Here is a 22337-nt window from a genome sequence, read left to right on the forward strand (position 1 = left end):
CTTCAGAACACCCTCCCTAATATGGGAAAGGAATGTTTGGGATTCGTTGATTGACACTCTTGAGGAACCAATAGGAAGTCGAGTCTGCGCCTGCGGCCAATAGTAAATATCCAGTACTTTGTACTATAACTTTTTGTGAGACGCCAGATCCTCGAGCCAGCCGGGCTTGCACCTTACTTTTCTACGCTCGGCTCTGGAAAACATGCATGCAAGGAGCAAAAACAGCTGGGATGCTGTGAAGTCTCTTATCGCCGGGTTCTGGATCATTTTCAGCGTCTGTTACGTGTTAGGTGCTCACGGCCAGGAGGGTAAGATAAAACCCTATTTTGTTGACGCTTTTGTTAAGATACCAATTGTGACGTGAGACTTTATTTCAGAAATCTTGTTTGCATACTATTGTCACTATTTGCACCTAAGGAAGAGATTAATTTTTAACTGTATGCTCTTATTAAAGCAGGCAGACTTGCGTCAATAAGCAGCAATGACCAGCAGGCTTTAAAACATCTTGTACATCTTACTGTCCATAAAAAACTTACTCATTATTTACATCCCGTCATTATATAGTTACTGATCTACAGATTTCACCATTGCTTAGGCCTGTAACGTATAATCAGTTTTGACATGCTATTACAACATTTATATCACATTTATATTTATATCACATGTAAGAAAATTACATAGTCTGTGTGTTTAAGCCAGTGGCTACATAATGTATAAAATTGAGTAGGTGTATAGAGGTCGGCTATGTGATGACATGGTAGCATTCTTAACATACTCTTCCCTTGTGCATGTTTACCTACTGATACTCAGCTATCAGCTTACCTTTCCCACAGGGTTTTTTTCAACACAGCAGTCAAGTCCATGTGCAGTATGAATCACTGTGGCCTTACATACACACAGACAAACAGAAAAAACTATTTATTGCCCTCCAGACACTGACTGTTAACACTCAGCTGCGCCACAAATCTGTTTTTGTTGTTTCTGCCTGTCTCTGGGGCTTTGGTTTCCTCACATCAGAAGATGATTAAGTCCAGGGTCAATTATTTATTCTGAATCACTTTGTCCTAGCTGGAAAATATGCAAAGAGCTTTGGTGGGGCCTAGGCACAGGGGAAATAGTTTTGCCTCGGTGTTGTAACTTTGTGATTGACACAATAGACAGGATAAGGCAATGTAGTGACAGGTAGCACAGGTGAACATCCTGTCTGCTAGTGTGGACCTGTAAGGACCTGCCAGCAAAGCCTCGAGTGGAAAACATGTTCCTGGGGTGATTTTTGATAGACTGTCTGCTACCCTGCCACCCACTTCACTTTTCCGTAATTCACCTTTGAAATGTTCTAAACTGGCCAGAACGGGCCAAGCACATATCCTTTTCTGTATGAAAGTAGAAACAGACCAGCCTGGAGACAGACGTTAAGTGAAAGGGTTCAGTGAGCAGGGGAAGATTACCGGCCACCCAGAACTTCCTGAGCATTGCTGTCTCTGCGGCCTTCGACCGGAAGGTGACAGATCCATGCTCTGCTGCCCACGGCTACAGTATGTCGCTGTGGCATTTCCAGGGAATCCTTTGGGGACTTGAGGAGGGGCAATAACATTCAATGTTTTATGGGATTAGGAGCTGAAGAGCAGCTGGGAAGTGTAATGTGTGACACAGGGTGAGCACAAGGTTATCCTCCAGTTTCCCCTCAACAAATCTTCAGGACCCTTATATGCGAGACAAGCACTATGTATGATGTGTGGACTTAGATGGTTACCTGAGCCTTATTCGTGTTTTGACCATTCTTGGAACACGTCAGCACTTGACATTTTGGGGGTAGGTTTGGAGCTGCCGCCCCCACAGCACTTATCTCTGAGTGACCACTGGGAAATGTGACATATTTACGTTGTACGACCCACAGGGATGTTTAGAGGGTCTAAATATTGGTGTTTTCTGTTCCAGTCCAAGTGTTGTGTCAGAAACCGCAGGTCAGAGGATGTAATGAGTCAACATTCAAGAAAACAATATTCAAAAGGAAACAAATTCATTAAACTTGAAAGAAATTCACACATTTTTTAACCTTTTTCTTAATTTTTCTCTCAAGAATAGCATCTTGTAATATGCAGCAAAAAATACATACGATCTAAGATTAGCTCCTTTTGAAATATATCCTGTTTACAGGAGCTGAGCACTTCCCCCATCTGCAGTTGTGTCATCCCACAGCTACGATCAGAGCAGTATAAACATGCTCTGGTCTGCTGTAACTGTTCAGAAGAGACATTTATTACTCATCTTTCCTGAATAGGGAGTATTAACAAAGCCCTTAATATTCTGTGTAGGAGAATTAATGGCAAAACTGTCTGCGGTTATGTGATTTCGCTTAAAGCTGCTCAGCTGCTGCTTCTTACAGCTGTTTTAGAAGTGAAACATAATAGGAAAAAATATATGTTGATATCCAAAAGCTGCATGAGAAATAAATACTTAGTTAGTCTGAACCTGTAAACAGGATTTGCAGTACAATGCAGAGCCTAAATGGTTAGTTGATTGACTGAAATACATAGGCAAAAGTTTTGATAATCTAATAATTGTTTAAAAAGTCTTTTTTGTTGTTGTTTTTTTAAAAAATGACAATAATTCACTTGTTCCAGCTCATCAAATGAGTTTTTGCTGGTTTTCTTAGTTGTCTGTAATATTAAACTAAATACTTTTGAATTTTGGATTGTTCAGACAAAACAAGAAATTTGAATATGTTAAATTTTAAATTTACTCTATTACATGGGGCGATTGTTTTTTAAAATATACAATTTTGAACTTTGGCTTTCCCTCACATTTTTAGGCATCATTGAAAAACTGTATATATATCACCAGGAAGTTATCAAGCGACACAAAACCTGAGGAGTGACTCTTAACTTCATTTTCAAAAAGCAGAATAGATGAACAGCAAGAGGCCTTTGGAATTAAATCTCACCTAAACATGTTCTACAAGTTGATGTTGACTTTACCTTGTGAACTGTCAGCTTTTTTACACCCACAGCTTCCTCCTCACTGTCCTTGTACGTATTATTTCAGGTGATGGCTGTGGACATACACAGCTGGGACCAGAGTCTGGCACCTTGGCCTCTCAGAACTATCCAGGCACCTACCCCAGCAACACCTGGTGTAAATGGAGGATTCGTGTGCCAGAAGGGCGAACGCTGCGACTACTGTTTGGGGATTTTGATGTTGAGAGCAGTCTGGACTGCAGCAATGGCTCTTTTACTATCATAGATAAGAACGGAGGAACCAGCCTGGGTAAGCAGCCAGCACCTTGCAGTCAAGTTGATCAACATGCCTTCTGGACCATATGGTAGTCTCTTGATTCCTCCCTTAAATACCCACTGATGGACTTTTTATATGCAACGTCATTACTGACATTCTCTTAGCCATGATTGTGGAGTACACACAAGGCATGCCAATCTACCAAAAAATTGACACAAGAGGCAAACACAGTTTTGCAACATGTGCATCTTCCAACCAGGTGTATGTCAAGTTGTGTCTCAAGGGTATAAAAATTTGACAACACACCAAATGAGGGTTGAGAAATTCAGGAGATATAAATATTCTGTTTGGCTGCCTATTGTGTTTATTACTGGATTCCACAGGACCTGTCTCATGATTTTAATTTTGCTTTCTCTGCTGGGTAGCTGTTCTTACAAGTAGTTTTTCCACGTGACAGCATACACAGCTGGTATGGAATACAGACTTTATATGAAAGCATTAGTGGTGTGAGAATGACTTAAAATATATTTGTGCAGGTATGCATCAGAAAACAACATGTATTTGTGTTTCTGTGCTTTTAAAAATGTAGTTTGTGGGTTTGCATGTTCACAGGTCCACTGTGTGGGAGGCTTAATGCATCACAGAAGAATGTGACACTTAATAGCAATGAAGTGATAATAACTTTCAAGTCAGGCCCACACCACTCTGGACGAGGGTTTCTTCTGTCTTACGCCACAAACCAGTATCCAGGTAATTGTCTGATTACTATTTGTGTAGTTATAATAAGTATATGAATTCTGTATATTACCAGCTATTATTACAGTTGCATTGTTATTGTAGCTGGGCATGTAGAACACATAGCTAGGAAATGTGTGATTTGTAGTTGGAGTCTGAACTTCTAAAAACTGCTCATTTACAAGCGTCCGCTGGTGTCTGTGTGTGAATATTTGTCCTTGTGTATGTGCAGTTGTGTGTTTGTGTGTGTGGGTTGTGTATGTGAGTGCATGAGTCACTGCTTATTGGCATTCACCCTTCATCGCTATCTTTGCTCCGGCGTGTTTGCTCAGAAAGCAAGAGTCAGACTCCTTCTCTCAGGCTGAATGGAGTGAGGCCTCAGGCTTCAGTCTGGATCCTTTTTCACTCCCCCTCCTCTTCATCAGCTAGGGCACACTGAGATTGAGTCCACATATGGACCATATTTTCTTTCTGCCTATGCAACAATGGATTATAAAATGTAAATGGCTGCATTAATATAATACGTGTACACACATTTATTTAGGGATTGAAATCCAAGCTTAATGTTTCTGGATGATACAGATTCAACCACAAAAAGATATGAAGGTTCCCTCTGTATATCATATAAATAACTATCTGGACTTGTTTACTCTGAATGTTGGTCTATACTTAGAGATAGCTTCCTTTTGTCTGGATGAGGTCATCTGTACTGTGCACTATGTATCATAGTTTCCTGTTTTTACTGAGTTGTTTATGAAATCTGGTAATGTCTGGAGCTAAGCCCGTGTTCAGACATACAAACCACTGTCTGTTAACTGCGATCACACGAGGAGCATTCGCTGTACTCGTGAACTGTGACAAAGTCACTATAACAAAGGGCTTAGTCACATCAACAGTGATGACCGCCTATCCCCTGATATAGCACATACAGAATCTGTGTTTGTGTGTGGTGACTGAAAGGCGGGGCGGTATTATGTAAGCCTGATATACTACGCCCCACACTATACTGTTTTAATCCAGCTTTTTATACTATTTAAGAGTTTAAATTAGTTATCAGGAGTCTTCACTTTAACCTCTGTATATCTGTTTTGCTGTTACAGATCTCATTTCTTGTTTACAACGAGGATCTCATTTTAGCTTGCAGCGTTTTAGGTTAGTGGTTGACCTGTACATTTCTCATAATAAAATGTTTCAACTGCAATCTGCAAGTGTATCTCACATGTTATTCTGCTGTTTCTTAGTGTGTACTGCCCTGCTGGATGCAAGAATGCCACAGGCGATGTTTGGGGAAGTTATGAAGAGGGTTACAGAGATGTAAGTTCATTTTGCTAGACTAGAGAAATGATCAGCACTGGTTGTTGATTAAAATAATGACTGAAAGTGCTCTGCATTGTCTGTCCCTTCTGCCACAGACCTCAGTCCTGTGCAAGTCTGTAGTACATGCTGGAGCTGCATCTGACAGTCTGGGAGGCCGTGTCACTGTGACTCGTGAGAGAAGTCTTAAACTCTATGAATCCACCTTCGCCAATGGCATCCTGTCTAAAATGTGTGTTTGCTGTTGCTGCTATTGCATTCAAGACATAAAAAAAATTTGATTATACTATGTAGATGTTCTGATCTTTCAACATCTTTTGACAGGGGATCATTATCTGAAAAGAAGCTGCTCTTCACCGAAGGTACGAGCCAGAGCCCATTTAGTACACATAACATATTATTTACATTCCTGCTGTGGTGTTTTAAACTTTAGAGAAGTCATTTTTGCCTCCTTCCAGAGTCACTGTATATAAAACATTTCAGATTACTTAATTAACCGCTTTCATGAGTCCATCCTTTCCTTTGGTCCTTGAACAGAATGTAAAAACATCCTGGATGTTTCTGGTTTAAATGCCTCATCTTTCGGGGAGAAAAACAGCCAAGAGCACAAAAGTTCCTGGTCTTCCCAAAACATGGATTCTGGCCTTAAGTTCTTATCCTGGGCAGCAGACAGTAATGATCCGAACCCTTGGGTGGAGCTGGAGCTGAGTGATAGAAAAACCATCACAGGTAGGTCAAAAGTGTAACGTTAAAAATCAAATTTGTGTGTAAATTATGCTCATTTGGCTATAAATTAGTTACCACATTTCAACTAATTGTATCAGTTGAGCTTCAGTGTGCAATTTTGTTTGCTCTTAATTTGATTTAGTTTATCATGAACTAAAAACAACGTGGTCTGTTTGTTTCAGGAATAATAACAACAGGCTCAAATGACTTCTACATAGAATCCTACATTCTTCTTTTCAGCAAGGACAGAAAAAATTGGAAGCTTTACAAAGGTGCTCTCAGCAAAGAAAAAAAGGTAGGTGTTGTGCTGCATTCACTGATGTTCAGCTGATGTTTCTTGATGAGTGCGCAACATGTCTGAACTGATGTGGCAACTGAGTGAAGCAGTAAAACGTTATTTATAAGCTCTTCATTGTTCTCTGTTAATAAGTAACATGATGGTTACGTTTCCCAGGTGTTTCAGGCATATTCTGACGGCAACTTCAGGGTGCTAAACAGCCTGTTTCCTTCCGTGGTGGCTCGGTATGTTCGGTTACAGCCGCTGAGCTGGCATGGCCGAGCTTTTGCTCAGGTCAAAGTCTTGGGCTGTCCTGTTGCCAAGGTCACACCAAAGTCCCAATCACCTGAAGGTGGGTAATCTTACTCTGCTTATAAGATGGGTCTAGCAGTGTGAACTCATGTCTGTATTCCTGATACTATGATGTCCTGTCCTGCTACTTGTCTCATAGAATCTCCATCCATCAAAGTTAACATGGGCACACCGCGCCCTAGCCCCTCTCCCACTCCCACAGAGGGACCAGTTTTAGTTGAAACAAAACTGAGTATGCACTTATATTACCTTCTGATTTTGTGTGTTTACATCAAGAATCCATTTATTTTTCAAAGAATACGTGCCAAATAGTAAAAAACAAATGTTATATGTGCTTCTCTTTCATTCAACATTGTTTAGATTGCAATAAACTGCTTTACACTCCTGACACTTTTACAACTGTTTACCTATTCAAACACTTATGACCCTGTAGGCTCCAGTCAGTCCATCATAGTAGCAGTGGGAGTGGTCCTGGGACTGATAATGTGTGGCAGTTTGATGGCTGGAGTCTGGTGGAAGAGAAGGTACTGTATCTTAGTAATATACTTATGAAACAGATTTATGACACATGTTTATCAGAAGATATTGCTTTGTTCATGCCCAAGTGATTTTGGTTGCTAGTAGAGATATAGTTGTTGATGATAGTGCTCCAGTAGCCATTGGATGCTTTAGAAATGGTATCTAGTTTGTACAATACTCTAATGAATTGTGCCCATCTCCTTCTCAATGTAGGAAAAAAGATTCACAAATGAAGTGCTCCTTGCCAACAAGTAAGTTAACTTCTTATTGACCATTTTTCAGTATTTTCCAATCCTCTGTTAAAAAGCTCCTGACTATGTGTTTGTTGTCTTGTAGGTTGTCAGAGTTTCCAGGCAAAGAGTCTCCCCTGCGCCCAGTCAGAGCTTATCTCATACCCTGTGGAGCGAAATGTCCATGACGCTCTCCCTACCCCCCCTCTTAATAGTGAGCATTCATACTGTAGAAATATTTTTACTTTTAACCAGAACACTGCTTCGCCTCAGTCTTTCTATCATCTGTTGTTGCCTTTTTGTTCCTTTTTTTTTGTTGCCCATTCAGTATTTACTGGTCATCTGAAATTCTGAGTTCTGCCTTCCCTCTTCCATCATTCCCGCTCTGAACAGTCTCTGGCTTCAGTGGTCAGTTTGAGGAGTTCATGCCAGGCTTCACAGGCTAACAGCTCTCTCCACGGGCTGTCCATTCTTTCCCCTGGCTCAGCCCATCACCCGGTTGCAGTATAAACATTCCTTTCTTTGGTCCACGGAGCCTCTCTGAAAGAGACCCTTTAATTGGAGCTCGATAAAGGCTGCTCAGCCCCCCCCCCCCTACCAGTCCCCTCTCTGCCTCCCCCATCCCCTCCCCCAGTGAGGGGGCCCTTCACTGAGAGGTTCAGTGATAAACAGGACAGAGGGTCAATGCTAAGACAATCAAAGCCCTCACTAAAGCCCGTCTAATTAAAATAGCTCTGAGTCTGAGGCTGCTGGGGCTCTTGAGTAGGGTCCAGGCCTCCCACACCATAACCTCTCCTGCTGGGGTGAAGAGGAGGGTCTGGTGGGGTCTGAGTGCTGCACTGTCAGCCCCCATCCCTGTGATTAGAGAAGACATTGTTGGTGGCCAGGCAGCTGATGGAGGGCCTGGTATGAGATGGCTATTGAGTGCAAAAGCAGCATCTCTCAGACATTGCAGGATAAGATGCAAATGAGCAAAGATTTTCTCCCATTAATGAAAAGATACTGCTACTTCATTCAATGTTTTTTTCTTTCATCACAGCAATGGAGGAATAGTACCAATGTAGCAATGCTTTGTTGTTTTGTGATATATCCCGGCCTATATTGACTGATCCTGATGCCAATATGCATTTTGTACATGTTCTTACAATATAGGAAGAAAACAGGTTGACGTTTACTGACATGCCTATTTTAAAGGTATTTTATGGCAATTAAATGGTTTTAAAGATAATACTTTCATCCTGATTTTATTTAACAATTACTGAAACATTACAGGGTAAACTCACTGAGAAGGAGCCCTCTGTAACCAGAGTAGCTTATTTACAGGAATATACACATAAGTGTAGCAGGTAGTTGTTAAACATAATTATATGATAACACACAACTTTGCAACCAAAAGTTAAAAATAGTGATGGCTACAGGGATAACAAGGACAGAGAGATCCATTAAATCAGTCACATTCAACCGGTGGAAACTTGCAGTATATGTTTGCCAAGTCCAAGAATATTCCATCTTTAAAGGTTTGACATTTGACATTTTGGGAAATACACTTGTTTGCTGTCTTGTGGAGAATTAGAGGAGAAGATTGATACCAAAAACTCATATGTTTCCATTAATTTAAGGCTACAGCCATTGGCCAGTTAGCTTAGCTTAGCACAAAGACTGGAAAGAGGGGGAAACAACTTGTCTGGCAAAATCTGCCTACCAGCAGCTCTAAAGCTCAACAATGAACAAATTATATCTTGTTTGTTTAAACCGTATAAAAATCAAAGTCTAAAAATGACAATTAGCCGTTTTTAAGGGGTTATGTGCCGAACTATTTCTTGGCTGGTACCAGTAACTTCCTGTAGTCTTTGCCTGTTGCCTGGCAACTGCTCAGAGCTGACAGTGCCTATAGAAATGACAGTACCACAAATTGGCCAAACAGAAAATCAAATGAATAGAAATACAGTCTCTGGTTCTGGTTTTGACTCATTTTTAAACTACTTTATCTTTCCAGACTATGCCGCGCCAGCTATTGGACAGAAAGTTGGGTCAACATTTAGGCCTTCCTCAGATGAGGGCTACACCGTTCCCTTCACCTTCAACCATTACGACACCCCTGGCATCCTCCCAGAGTACGCCGAGCCACTTCCCCCTGAGCCTGAATACGCCACCCCATTCTGTGAGCAGCCCTCTGAGTCCCTCCTGCCAACTTCAGCAGGGGTCGCTCACAGCAATATACACGGCCCTCCAAAGCCAGTATCTAGCACTGGTGCCAGGACAACATGCAGCCACAGCCATGCTCAGTATGACTGCCCTTCACACAGGGTACTGTCCAATGGCTACTGCACCCCTGCCCTTCATGCCAACGGGCCACGACCAGTCAGTATTGTCTATGCAGAGCCCAAGTCTTTTGACTTTTTACTACGCAGCCACACATAGGCACAGAGGCTTTGTGAACACAGCAAGCTCAGACATGGAGAAAAAAAAGACTCCTGAGCTAAACTGTTTGTTGGGACCAGAGGACAACTTGGATTGATCTCAGTTGGATGCTAATCTGACTGTACTAATGTGAGCAGCAAGTAATGTTCCCAAATCTGAGAGGTCACTTGGGACCACTATGCATATATGAGGGTACACTACTCAAGAGTACACCATGAGAGAGCCATAAGAGCACAAATACTTGCTTTAAGGAAGTATCTAGTAGTACAGTTTTCTTTTAATTATCTTATGTTGCACAAAGAAAATACAGGTCCAACAGTGTTCCAGAGATATTGTTTATTCATGAAATGTTCAATCACATGCTGCACTTTCAGACAACACATACAACTAACAATGTATGCTTTGGTCTAATTATCATGTTAATGGAGAAAAAGTGAATAGGGTATGTTAATTGTCATCACAATATGACATTTTATTTACAATATATAAATTTAACATGTTTTGTTGAGAAACATGTAAGAAGCACTATAAATGGTACACTGTTAACACAGTGGTTGATATTGTTGCTATGATTATATTTAACCACTAGGGGGCTCTGTTGAGCCTTAAACGTTTGGATTGTGTCAAACAGTATTTGTGTGCTGGTTCTTACTCCTCAGATAACTTTCGCACATTTCTAACATACATAGTATAATAACAAATACTGGTTAAAAATAAATTGTGTTTTTTATTATACAAAGAAAGGCACAACAGGGAGACTTTTCCCTCACACTGACTAAATCCCTTTCAATTCCACCTACTGCAGTGCCCTGGAGCAAGACATAGATACCTCAACCAAACTCCAGAGCTGTTGTCATGGTGTTTCCCACCAGTCCATAAAATAATTACATCACTATTATAAAACCTTCCTGTTACTTGTTAGACTTCTGTTACTGCATGGCAACTTTCCCACAACTGAAAAAACACTAAAGTAAAATTAACTCCCCACTTAAATGTCTCACTTAACTTTAAATGTCAAAAATCCTTTGGATTCTTTGCCACTGATTATTTTACTTCATTGAAATAAACCAATATGAAATTGCTGACACACTGATCATCCTAAAAGAAAAATACAAAACAGTTTTGTATTTATAAAATTGTACTTTTTCCTGGTACAAGGTCTTTTGTATAAGGGTCTACGGCAGTGGTTGTCTTTCATTATATCTGAAAATGTAACTAACAGACCCACAGAATGTTTGTAAATGCCTCGTGGTGTCACATTTGACAATTAATTTGCTGTAATACAAGGGGGAATACCTCTTCCACAGCTGAATAAGGCACAATAAAACAACTGTGTTAAGAAAAAAGTGGGCCTGGAGTGTGATTTCAGCAGCAAGGTGTTTAAGGTCATTTTGATATAGACTTAAAGCTAAATCTGCACAGATTAGACAACTCACTAACAGAAACCAGTCAAAGTAATCCGAGATATTAACTCCTATCAAATCAGTTTTTCATCAATTAGATGCTAAAAAAGTGTATATATATACAGAATTTCTCCTGAAAATCCTTTAAGCTGTTAGAAATTAAATTTGCAATTTAAAAATTTGGATTTCAGTCTATACAATAGCTTGAAAGGTAGTGCAATACTTTTAAGTAACACTTAACTAAAGAATATATTTTTACACATAATTTCAACACCTACATTTTATGTTAATACAAACATTTTTTACTTTTGTGATGTTCAGCCTGCTGTAATGTTCCAGCAACATCAATTTACTCTCCACTGTTTGTGCTCAACTCTTTCCTCTGTCCCCCCTCCTCCTGTCTCCCCTCAGAGGAGTAGTGAACTAAGGTCTGGTGTCTGTTCCTGGAGGGAGCATCCTTAAAACGCAGGCCACAGTCCTCACATGCATACAGCAGCCCTTCTCTGTTACCGCCTGGGTTTGCTCCCTCTGACTGAGACTTGCTCTCATCTCCACCGAGCAGGGCAGTTGACAATGGAGGTTCTCTGGAAGTTAGAGCTGTATGCGAGTTGCTATCTGAGCTATTAGGTGTGTTTAGCCCTGTGCTGGCGGGAGGAAAAGTCCTGGGACGTCCAGGCGGACAACCACGACCTGCTGATCCCCGATATGCACCCCCAGCTTCTCCAGCATGTTCAGGGGCCAGCCCGTGGACTGTGCGGTAGTGGAAGCGGATCCCAGAGCGGTTGGCGAAGCCTTTTCCACAGACACTGCAGATAAAGGGCCTCTCACCTGTGTGGATGCGGGTATGGATCTTCAGGGCTCCAGATTGGGTGAAACATTTCCCACACTGGCTACAGCGGTAGGGCTTCTCTCCTGTGTGGGTCCTCTGGTGGGCCCGGACTCCTGCCAGATGGGGAAACCCCCTGCCGCAGAAGCCACAGGAGTATGGCCTCTCACCTGTGTGAATCCGTCTGTGGATCTTCAGAGCCCCTGACTGGCTAAAACTCTTCCCGCACTCGGAGCAGGTGTACGGCCGGGCGCCAGTGTGCACGTTGAGGTGGATACGGAGATTGCTGTGTGAGTTGAAGGCCCTGCCGCACTCTGTGCAGAGAAAGCCGGAGGGTTTGTGAGCGTGCTCGGTGCGCTGGTGCTGCAGCAGTTGGGAGGGTCTGGAAAAAGAGGCAGAGCAGTGCATGCAAGGGTGCAGCGACAACAGAGTCGTCACTGTCCTGCCTCTCTCCTCCTGAGTGCAGGCAGGAAAGGAATGCTGGCAAGACAAGCAGGGGAAAGGAGCAGAGAGCTGAGGGCAGGGAAGACAGGAGCTTATAGGGCAGTGGTGGTGATGAAAATGATGATGGGCATGGGTGTGAGAAAAAGGGGAGTCTGTGCCTTCCTGGTGGCTCAGAATCTGGGTGCAGGGTTGTAAGCCGCGGCGGCAGCACAAGCAGGGAAACATGGTGAGGTGGTTCAAGGAACCTGAGGACACTCTGGATGGAGGAGTTTCAGAGTTCCGGTCTGGGTTCTGAGTCCTAGGGCTGGATGGCCTGGTATCTAGCTCAGCTGTGGTCGTGCTGCTTGGTTCATTGTTCATGTTTAAGTTCAGTGGAGCAGCGCTGCTAAGGTCTTTGGGATGGCGCACTGCATCTGAGCGCGGCGATGAGGACGGAGGTTGTCTGGGTTGTAGAGTCTCAAAGGAAGGAGAAGAACTGGAGTAAGGGCAGCCAGGGCAGGTGCAGGCATGATGCACATCTACACATGATAGGAAAACAATTACAGTAGTTAGAATTTTTGGAAGAAAATGATTAATATATATATATATATTTGAAGCCCTCACCTTCTCTCCCATCTCTGGCCTCTCCCTTCCTCTGTGCTGCCCCAGGCTGGACCTGACGGCCTGGCTCTGCCTCTGTCTTGTCCCGAGCAGGTCGAGCTAGTTGAAAAGGTTCATGTGAAGCACCTTTGAACCCCACAGCCTCTGTTCCAGCCACGCCCCACGCTGGGTTTACCACATCTGGCTGGTCCTTCGAGGTGCTTCCAGATGTGATAAGGTCGCCAATGAACTGATGCATCTCCATCCAGGAGCAAGCATGCTGCAAGGAGTGTAAAGCATGAGTGCAGAGTCTACATATAAGCTACACAGAAAGACCGCACGAGCTGTATCGATAAACAAAGGTCCTGACAATCAATTAACCGCTTCTTGACTTAAGCTAACAACACTGGTTCTTCTGAAAAATCGACTGACAAATAACGGAATCGCCTACTTACAATGTCGCTACACTTGTCTTTGTCCATGAATTAAAACAAACGCTGGTGTTGGCGCCACATCGACGACTTAGCTTTATATCAGCTTTTTTAATAATTCAGACACTGCAGTTAAAAACAATGAAAGTAAACAAACAAAGCACGTTTTTCATTACATAATTATTTCTCTAATGTAGCCCACTCCCGTGGTCGTGCCTAGATGGTAACCCCAGACTAGTGAAAGTCTCGCGAGAGTGTTCATTTTGACCCAAACCATGATCTTTCCCTAACCCTAATAAAGTGTTTGTTTGTTTTTTGTGACTAAACCTAACCAGACCTGAACTACAGCGTTGCCACATAATAAACATAATTATTTTGTATAATGTGCACAATGAAAAAACAACGTGTACAAATCTCGCGTGAGTTTCGCAAATGTAGGGTAACCATCTACACACGACCCACTGCCGTTGGCGATATTTTTTTCCCAGGATGGCGAAGTCATGACCCGCCCTACTCTGCCTCTGATTGGCTGTCCTAACCAATCTAACTCCGCACGCCTAAACCTAACCAACCCAACCAACGGAGGAAACGAGTACTAACCAATCAGAGGTAGAGTAGGGCGGGCCATGACTTCGCTGTCCTAGGGGGAAAAAATTGGCCTCCCGCTAAAACATTTCGTCACCATGGATGTATGTTCGTCACATGGATGTATTATAAGAGCTCTTATTGTACATCCATGGGATGTACCTATCAGGTATTGTATTTCCGGGTTTTTAAATCATGTGAGTTGTGTCCCCCCCCCCGCCCCCCACACACACACACACACACGACCTTTCTTTCTTATGGAACCCAAACACATCATGACAATAAAGAAATAAATCATTATTAGCAGCACTATTACTGTCAATAAATATATGAATATCTTGCCAAAATTCTCTTTACAACAAACCAGAAATAAGTGTTTCAGACTATTCTATTAGTCTTCCAGTTTATATTGATTTTCCACTACAAAAAAGCAGCTAATTTCCCAAAAAAATCATTTATATTTTGATTTCAGTTATGTAATCACTACAACTGGACCATTATCACATTCACTAAACTCACTACAGAAATACCACAAGCATATAGTCAATCCCATGCAGGCTGTTTGACTGAGCTTTCCATTAGGATGTTCCTGATTGAGTAATAATAATGATATCCTGAACATGATGGGAGAGAAGTGTTGATTCTAACTGGTTCTCAGTAAAATACTCACCTGAGTCTGTGGATGTGTAGCTGTGTTTGGATTTTCCTGTTCAAGGACAGCAATGTTTACACATACAAGGTGTTGAATGGTCATTGTGATTAGTGGTACAATACTGTAGATCTCTGTTCGTGATTTCAAGTGGCCAAAGTTGAGATTCAACCGTAAAGATGATGTAAACACAGGATATATGGTATAGGATTCCTCCCTCATGCACGCACACACACACACACACACACAGTCTGTTGTCAACAAGATATTTACTGAGCTTGCATCGATAACAAATTTTGCAACCTTTATAAAAAAAACATCAACATATACCTGCAGACTGTAAAGATTCACCAAATGTAAATCACATGATTACAGAATGTCATGTTATGGATCAGTATCATGATTTGCATCCATTTTTAACATACTATAAAAAGATCAGGTGGCTATAAACAAATATGCACATTATTATAGAAATCCAGTGTTTTCATTTAACTTAACACATATTATAGCTAGAAAAGAATTTCATTTCTCCACACAATAACAAGGACGTAAAGGGTAGAAATCAGGAATAGTTTTAATGCAGTGAAAAATCCTGCATGATATTGCATAAGGTTTATAACTATTACAGTACCATTTTGCTCCATTGGCCCAAACAACAAGCTTTAGCCAAAATGCAAATCAAACAAAAGCCATAACGTACCAGAGCTTGGAATGTTCTCTTTAAATTACAGAAAAACCCAAATCTTTCTTACTCTAAACCACAATCACACAGACAACTGCTAGAAACACTAGATTTCTTCAAGAGCAAGTGGAAAAAGTAGAAAACATCTGCTTTGTCATATAAGGGTATAATGGTAGATGTACTGCCTAGACAGAACTATATACATCATTCGTTAGTATATCGTTCTGGCTGTAGAGTATCACCTCCATTTTTGTTTTTGTGGTCACAGGTACGGGTCAAAAGAGTAAGTGTGTCATTTGCAGATGGAGTTTTATTCTCTTTTCTTCTTCACTGTATTTCATTTCTCCATATCAGCACAGGCAGGGTGTGAAACATCAACCTCCATCTTCATTTCTTTCTCTGGCCTCCGGTCTGTCGGCTGGCGTGATCTGGACCGCTACACGTCAAAATCAGAACCAGGAGACTGAGGCTCTTTCTTAATGTCCATTATTAGTCCAGAGGATGTCGTATTATTATTAAGAGGGGAAATATCAATTTTCACCTGCTTCATGATAGTATATGTATCTGCCTCTTTTTTAAGTTTTTTAACAATAGCTTTGCTGTCAGAGTTTTTTAATTCATGTCTTTCAGTGCCGTTAGCCTCTCCTGAGATTTCAAATTCTTCTGGCTCACTTTTAATAGGAAGATGAGGAACATCACTCTTAGATGACTTAGATGAGTTACAGTTCTTAGACAAGTCCAGAGGTGAGTCGCATTCTCGATCTCGTTTAATCCCAGTTACCAAATTCAGAGGGACATTCACTCTCTCAGCCTTCACTCTATGGTGTTCATGACTTGAGAGAGGTGGGCGAGCCGCTTGATGCTTGACTTGGATATCTGGAACTGGTAGTGTCCGAGGGATTATAGATGGGACTGCCAGGCTATTGGTTTGAGTTGGACAGACAGGGAGAAACAGGACAAGTTTAACACCAGGCGGCGGCTGTTTGTCAAGGGTTAACTTCCATAACCCGTCTGATGGACCAGAGCCCGTTTTGGATACACCCCCTGTCACAGGGCCTGGACTAGCAGAGTCCTTAAGAGGTGCTGCAGGCACTGTGGCTGTGCTTGCTGGATTTGATGAGTCTGGCTTTGTGTTGAGCTTTTCTGTCTCAGATGAGGAACTCTTTGAGGTCTGCTGTTTCTTGGGAGCACTCTAAAATGGGAAAGACAACATTCACTCAATTAATTATACAGAACAGAAGAGCGGCATGCCAGTAAGATCAACATGGAGAGACTTGGTTTTACCTCAAGCAGTTTTTTATCATGGTAGGGCAGTTCATTTACCAACCTGTAACCAGAATTAGATCCAGGTCTGGTGAGGGTCTGGAATAAGCTGCCTGATGACCTGAGGTCCATCACAACTGTGTCCACATTCAAAAGTAAACTCAAAACTTTCCTATTCTCCCAGGCTTACGGTTAATTACTGCATGTGTGTTTGTGTGTACAGTTGGTTAGATGTGCGGCTATGTAATAGGGCAGGGGTTCTATTTGATTATGTTTTGGGGATTTTTAATTGCTGTGTGGTACGTTTAATGTACGTTGGGTGTATGCTTCATTGATTCACTTTCTTCATTTTACTCGTGATTATATTCTTATATTTATGTTGCTTATAATAATAATAGTAATAATAATAATAATAATACATTGTATTTATGTCACCCAAGGACACAAATCATGTTCATCATTATGTTACCTACATTCTCATGTTAATGCCTATATTTTCATATTTTGTTTTTCAATGTAAAGCACATTGAGCTTACTTGTAATGAAATGTGCTATATAAATAAAATTGCCATTACCATTTACCAACAGGAGTGGTTGGAACCAATTTCTTGCATTTAAATAAATACGCAAAATGATTAATCAATTATCATTATCATTGGCAATTGCAGTTGGAGCTCTAGAAGCTCCCAAATCCAAAATTTTTTAAAAGCCATTCAAAGAAAATCAGAAAGGAAAAAAAGTCTGAAAATCAAAACTAAACCCTGTCACTGAGAGTGTTCACATGCATACTAGTATGCATTTTGTGTTGCAGATGTAATCATCATATTCTGGATTATATCATTCCAGTTGTGAGAAACATGGATTAACTAGCTGGAGTACTCAGATAGAAACTGGGCATTTGAACACCTTAACCAGGTTTCTGATCATTCTCTGTTGGAACAGAAATGAGTAGCTGAACTAATGACAAAATCAAGACACATCTGCACACAGAAACCTTGATGCTGTTATGATGATATATACAGAGATATGAATAACAACATTGAGCCAAAAAAAAAAAAAAAAAAAATTTCCAGCGCATATCAGGATACTAGGATTGACACGTTTTATTAACAGATTATATTAAAAACAAAAAGCAGCAAGCTACGCGTTTTGCATGTTGCTTCATCAGATTTGCTCTGTGATAATGGAATCTATTAATAAAACGTGTCAATCCTAGTATCCTGGTGTGCGCTGGAAGATTTGATTTTTCAATTTACTGTGGTTTCCCCTAAACCAGCTGGCACCCGGGGGAGAAGCACTGCGCGTAAACATCATATCTTGAATAATGATCCAAACTGGGATACAAATATGCATATAAAATAAACACACTCACTGTAAAACAGATCATGGGAATCTGGGAGATTCTTGTATCTAAATGTTGCTCTCGTTTCTTCTTGGATGTTGGGGTTTCATAAAGCGTTTACATGCACCATCAAATAAAAGGACCTGCTCTCACGTGCACTGCACTGCTACATGACAATAAATTCAGATTAATACATTGGCTTCATTCATTGTTGTGGATCACCTGCAGGATCAAGTCATTTTCATATCTCTGCCATTTGATTTACATATAGATTTACATATCACAGTGGATTTTCATCATGCTAAACTGAAACTAACAGCTGCGTGAAAGTAGGGAAAAATGAGCACTTTAAACAATTGCTTGCAGCGCTGTTAAGAATTATGTTATTTGTATTGAATAAGCAAACAAGCAAACATTGGTCCATACTGTCCCACACTCACCGCAGGTGTTTGTCCACACTTCTTAAGGTGGCTGTCGTAGTTCTGCTGGTGAGGAAAGCCCAGTCCGCAGCTCTGACAAAGGCAGGGCGACTTGCCGGCGTGACCGCCCATGTGGGACATTAGCAGCAAGGCCGACCGAAACCCCTTACCACATTCGGCACATTTCAGCACTCTCTGGTGAGCCCCAGCATGTTTCTTCAGCTCTTCCGAGGTGTCAAATCTCTGCCCGCACTCCAAACATCGGATCTCATCTCCTTTAGGTTCCTGATTGCCCCAGCAGCCCGTGTCCTTTTTGTGTTGCTGGAAGTCCTCCTGACTGAGGAATTCTCTTAGACACGCCACACAGTGAATGCGTTGAGGCTCGCACTTGTGTTGGCGGTAAAGTTTTGCCAAGCGGAAGTGGCTGCGGCATCGCATGCAGGTATAAGGCAACAAACCCAGATGGGAGAAGCTGTGTTTTAGGAGAGCGTTCTTCTTGGTAAAGGTCTTTGTGCAGTCTGTGCATTTAAAATTGCGATGGCAAGTCCTCCTCCGGTGGCGCGCGAGGGATTTTGGAGAGGTGAAATTGCGACCACATACTTCACAATTAACGCCCAGCAAACATTTGTGTAACTGCACATGATGTTCGCATGCCTTCAGGGAAGTAAACACGCGTTTGCATAGGTCACACTCATAAAACTGGTCCTCGAAGTGAGTTCTTGACAGGTGGTCTTTCAAGGCTTCTTGTGAGGCAAAGCTCATCAGACAGACGCGGCACTGGAGACGTGCCACTTTATTCTGGGCATGTGTGCGCAGGTGGACGCGGTAGTTGTAAATCTGACAGAAGCGCTTCCCGCACTCAGCACAGCAGTACGGACGTGCCCCCGTGTGCAGGTTCATGTGGTCTTGGAGCTTGAATTTGGAGGATAGCTGTAGATCACAGACATTACAGCAGTAGTCGCCGGAATGACTTGACTCTGGAAAACAGAAGCCAATTGATTTGAGTTATATTACGACTGAAGATGTGCACTTGGCGAGAAAAAAAACTGAAGAAAAAGTGCTAAATTTATATATATATATATATATATATATATATATATATATAATATGTATAATGAGCCTGAAATGGACTAATGTATCAGCATACATTGATATCACATGATAGAAGTTTTAGTTCAGTTTTAGGGCAGCAGAATGGTGCAGTGATTAGCACTGTTGCCTCACAGCAAGACGGTTCTGGGTTCGAACCTACAGGCCAGCTGGGAACTTTTTGTGTGGAGTTTGCATGTTCAATAAAATATCAGAAAATAACAAAAAATGCCCATTACAATTGCCAAAAAGAGACATATTACTTCTTTTGTCCATCCAACAGTCCAAATCCAAAGATGTTCAATTAACAATGATATAAAAGCAGCAAATCCCCACATTTGAAAGGCTAGAAATGGAGAATGTTTGGCATGGCTTACTGTTTCAGCACTTAAGTAAATAAACACACTACTTCATGCTTATGAGCTTCAAAGTAAATAAGTCATACCATTGTTAGGCCCTTCCTCTTCCTCCTCTTCCTCATCAACCTCCTCTTCCTCGTACACCTCTGAAACATCACTGCCATCCGAGTCACTCTCCACATCCTGCTGTGCCTCTGTTGAATTCTCCTGTGCTTCCTCTCCATCATCTTCCTGTTGGGTTATCAGCAGCGGACTGTCCCTGTCGTCTGGGCCAGCATCATGTTCTGTGGGCTCTGACGATTCTGGAGGTGCAGAGCCTTTGACAGCTTGTTTGTCTTGTAGACTCTGTGAAGGATCTGGAGGTTTACATAGTACCGCCTCTGACAGAGCTGATGCACATACCATAGCGTTTTGTTCATTGAGTGAAGTCTGTTTTGCTGCACCTGCTTCTTTACCAGCAGCTGATTGCTGGCCTCTGACCAGCAGTTTTTCTTTGTGTGCGTTTGGAAAGGAAGTGTGAGAGTGACCGGGTGATAGTGAGTCATCAGATGATGTGGAAAGACACGGTGTCTCTATCACTGAAGTCTCCTGCGACTGCAGGATGTCTGGAAATCCCAACTCTGTCAGCTGGATATCAATGGTGTACTCTATGGACATGGCTGCTAGCTGAGGAGACAGCATGAAGCACAGGAAGAGGAGTTAGATGTTGAATCAACATTTAATGACATTTTTAACCTTAATCCTACTGACTGGGATACCCACAGACCCCAGAGGTATATTTTTTGTCATATCTCATAGGTGCTTTATTCTATCATTCCTATTTTTCATGACTTTGTTGATCACTATGTTCAATATGTTTGGGGTGGGGGTGCTCTGTCACTCATTTTGAAGGCTTGGTGGAAAGACTGTACATGGGATAAAAGCTGCAATTTGTATCAAAGAAAAGTATATATTTATGTTTTACACAATATGCAAATTAACTAACTTTCCTAAAATGATAATAGTTTTTCTCCCAGATGACATTAATTTCGAGTATCTAACTTCCGCATCGTGACGTATTTCCGAGTGACACAGGACGGATAGGCGGGACATAACGTTGGGAGGAATTTGATTTGACCGTTGAAAAGTGGGCGTGTCTATTAGCTCTGTGCCGCCAAAACATGAACATTGATTGATGGGTGGATGTCATGATATTATTGGTTGAAATGGGTGGGTTCAAGTCTACGTAAGCACACGTCATATTTAGCTTTTCAGGAAGAAAACATGATTGATTTTGGTATAAGAATACAAAGAATTTGATTTTTTGTAATATATTGTTAAATTGGTGCACAATAAGACCGGAGGTATGATCTAAAAAGGTTAAAGAGGCAGTTTTAATTTCGTCCCGACATCACTACTAATGTTTTGAGAAGAAATGAGTTAACATTTTGCTATGACTGGTGTTTTTTACAGCAGTTTATTCGGTGGGTAGTCCTTGTATGCTAAATATGATAGGATAAAGGTTAAAAAGATTTAAGACCTTAAAGTGTGTGTATAAAAAAATGGACAGACAATCTTGCCACAAATAAATATTTCGCCTTACCTGTCGAGCGATTACATCTGTGGCAGTTCTTCTGGGTCTCCGTTTTCCTCTATCCTTTATTTTTTATTGAGGGCAGTAAACAACTTGTCCATGGAAATTGAAATTATGACACACCTCGACGCACAGCTGCTGCTCACTTTGCTCACCTGGCATGAGGAACTGATGATGTCAAAGCGTAGTTTCTCAACGACAAGACAACTGGAAATACTGTCCGTGTTAACTTGGCATGCCGGAGCGAATGAAAGGAACAATTAGTATAATGAAGCTAATGACTAACCTCCACGACGTGAACACTGAGCGATTACAATTAGCCGATTAGCTAGCTACAGTACGTAACCCGATGATAAAGGGTGAATTGAAAAAAAAAAGAAAAAGGAAAACAAATGAAGCACCACAATGGGAGGAACTCGCTGTGGACGCCAGAGCACAACTAGTGTCTCGGGGTGGTATTACATGTTATCACACAGGTGTCCAGTGGTGTCAGAAGTATTTAGATTAAAGATCACCTCCAGCCATATTTTAAGATGTATATAAAATACTCTACTGTTAATAATAATGTGTGTCTCATATGGTTTTTCCACAAAATAGTTCAATTATCTTGTTAAAGTCCTAAAATGATATCTACTCTTTCTTCCTCCCTCTAAAAACTAGTACGCATTTTAGTAAACTAGAATCTAGAAATATGCAAATATTGTTCATTTCAGAAGTTTAACTGCTGGACACAAGATGTTTCCTGCTTCACTGTAAAGTCTATTCTCAGTGTTTGTGCACTGGAGGTTTCAAGTTTCCACATCACACTTGTGTAAATTGAATGTTGAATCAGGATTGGCTTCTAAACAATTTGTGATGTTACAAATCCTGCTCGCACACCTGCACCTTGAAATCAGATTTTCAGTGAGCACAGAGAAACTTTCTG

The 22337-nt window shown here is 41.5% G+C and overlaps 3 protein-coding genes across 5 annotated transcripts; 1 reads left to right on the plus strand and 2 right to left on the minus strand.

Annotated features, from left to right (window-relative positions):
- The first annotated feature begins 147 nt into the window (after nucleotides 1-147).
- si:dkey-34d22.1 (discoidin, CUB and LCCL domain-containing protein 1) lies at nucleotides 148-11114 on the plus strand. 2 transcript variants are annotated; one of them, XM_044358686.1, is made up of 15 exons: nucleotides 148-308; nucleotides 3046-3267; nucleotides 3847-3984; nucleotides 5070-5121; nucleotides 5211-5283; nucleotides 5382-5515; nucleotides 5608-5645; nucleotides 5821-6012; nucleotides 6192-6304; nucleotides 6464-6638; nucleotides 6738-6830; nucleotides 7032-7122; nucleotides 7331-7368; nucleotides 7454-7561; nucleotides 9344-11114. In XM_044358686.1, exons 1-15 carry the CDS (start codon nucleotides 203-205, stop codon nucleotides 9766-9768), a joined length of 1998 nt encoding a protein of 665 aa, XP_044214621.1. In that variant the 5' UTR covers nucleotides 148-202; the 3' UTR covers nucleotides 9769-11114. The 2 variants fall into 2 exon arrangements, with proteins under 2 accessions (XP_044214621.1, XP_044214622.1); XM_044358687.1 differs by lacking the exon at nucleotides 6738-6830.
- On the minus strand, nucleotides 10085-13712 carry si:ch211-79k12.2 (uncharacterized protein LOC568844 homolog). Its single transcript, XM_044358696.1, has 3 exons — nucleotides 13476-13712; nucleotides 13045-13300; nucleotides 10085-12959 (listed from the first exon to the last, which is right to left on the minus strand). Exons 1-3 carry the CDS (start codon nucleotides 13500-13502, stop codon nucleotides 11521-11523), a joined length of 1722 nt encoding a protein of 573 aa, XP_044214631.1. The 5' UTR covers nucleotides 13503-13712; the 3' UTR covers nucleotides 10085-11520.
- Nucleotides 13713-14937: 1225 nt separating this feature from the next.
- On the minus strand, nucleotides 14938-21787 carry wu:fe05a04 (zinc finger protein 227). 2 transcript variants are annotated; one of them, XM_044358681.1, is made up of 5 exons: nucleotides 21568-21787; nucleotides 21422-21475; nucleotides 19926-20505; nucleotides 18413-19368; nucleotides 14938-16559 (listed from the first exon to the last, which is right to left on the minus strand). In XM_044358681.1, exons 3-5 carry the CDS (start codon nucleotides 20494-20496, stop codon nucleotides 15804-15806), a joined length of 2283 nt encoding a protein of 760 aa, XP_044214616.1. In that variant the 5' UTR covers nucleotides 20497-20505; nucleotides 21422-21475; nucleotides 21568-21787; the 3' UTR covers nucleotides 14938-15803. The 2 variants fall into 2 exon arrangements, with proteins under 2 accessions (XP_044214616.1, XP_044214615.1); XM_044358680.1 differs by having other exon boundaries at nucleotides 21422-21787.
- Between the last annotated feature and the right edge of the window lie 550 nt (nucleotides 21788-22337).

Source organism: Thunnus albacares, chromosome 8 (assembly GCF_914725855.1).
Source record: "Thunnus albacares chromosome 8, fThuAlb1.1, whole genome shotgun sequence".
NCBI classification, from domain to species: Eukaryota; Metazoa; Chordata; class Actinopteri; order Scombriformes; family Scombridae; genus Thunnus; species Thunnus albacares.

Coding starts and splice junctions, on each gene's coding strand:
- wu:fe05a04 (XM_044358681.1), bottom strand. CDS start 20,496: ATGTCCATAGAGTACACCATTGATATCCAGCTGACAGAGTTGGGATTT. Junction 19,369..19,925: donor AGAGGAAGGGCCTAACAATG/GTATGACTTATT, acceptor TCTGTTTTCCAG/AGTCAAGTCATTCCGGCGAC. Junction 16,560..18,412: donor AGTGTGGACAAACACCTGCG/GTGAGTGTGGGA, acceptor TTCCCATTTTAG/AGTGCTCCCAAGAAACAGCA.
- si:ch211-79k12.2 (XM_044358696.1), bottom strand. CDS start 13,502: ATGGACAAAGACAAGTGTAGCGACATT. Junction 13,301..13,475: donor AAGACAAGTGTAGCGACATT/GTAAGTAGGCGA, acceptor CACTCCTTGCAG/CATGCTTGCTCCTGGATGGA. Junction 12,960..13,044: donor GGCCAGAGATGGGAGAGAAG/GTGAGGGCTTCA, acceptor TATCATGTGTAG/ATGTGCATCATGCCTGCACC.
- si:dkey-34d22.1 (XM_044358686.1), top strand. CDS start 203: ATGCATGCAAGGAGCAAAAACAGCTGGGATGCTGTGAAGTCTCTTATC. Junction 3,985..5,069: donor CGCCACAAACCAGTATCCAG/GTAATTGTCTGA, acceptor TTGCTGTTACAG/ATCTCATTTCTTGTTTACAA. Junction 6,305..6,463: donor CTCTCAGCAAAGAAAAAAAG/GTAGGTGTTGTG, acceptor TACGTTTCCCAG/GTGTTTCAGGCATATTCTGA.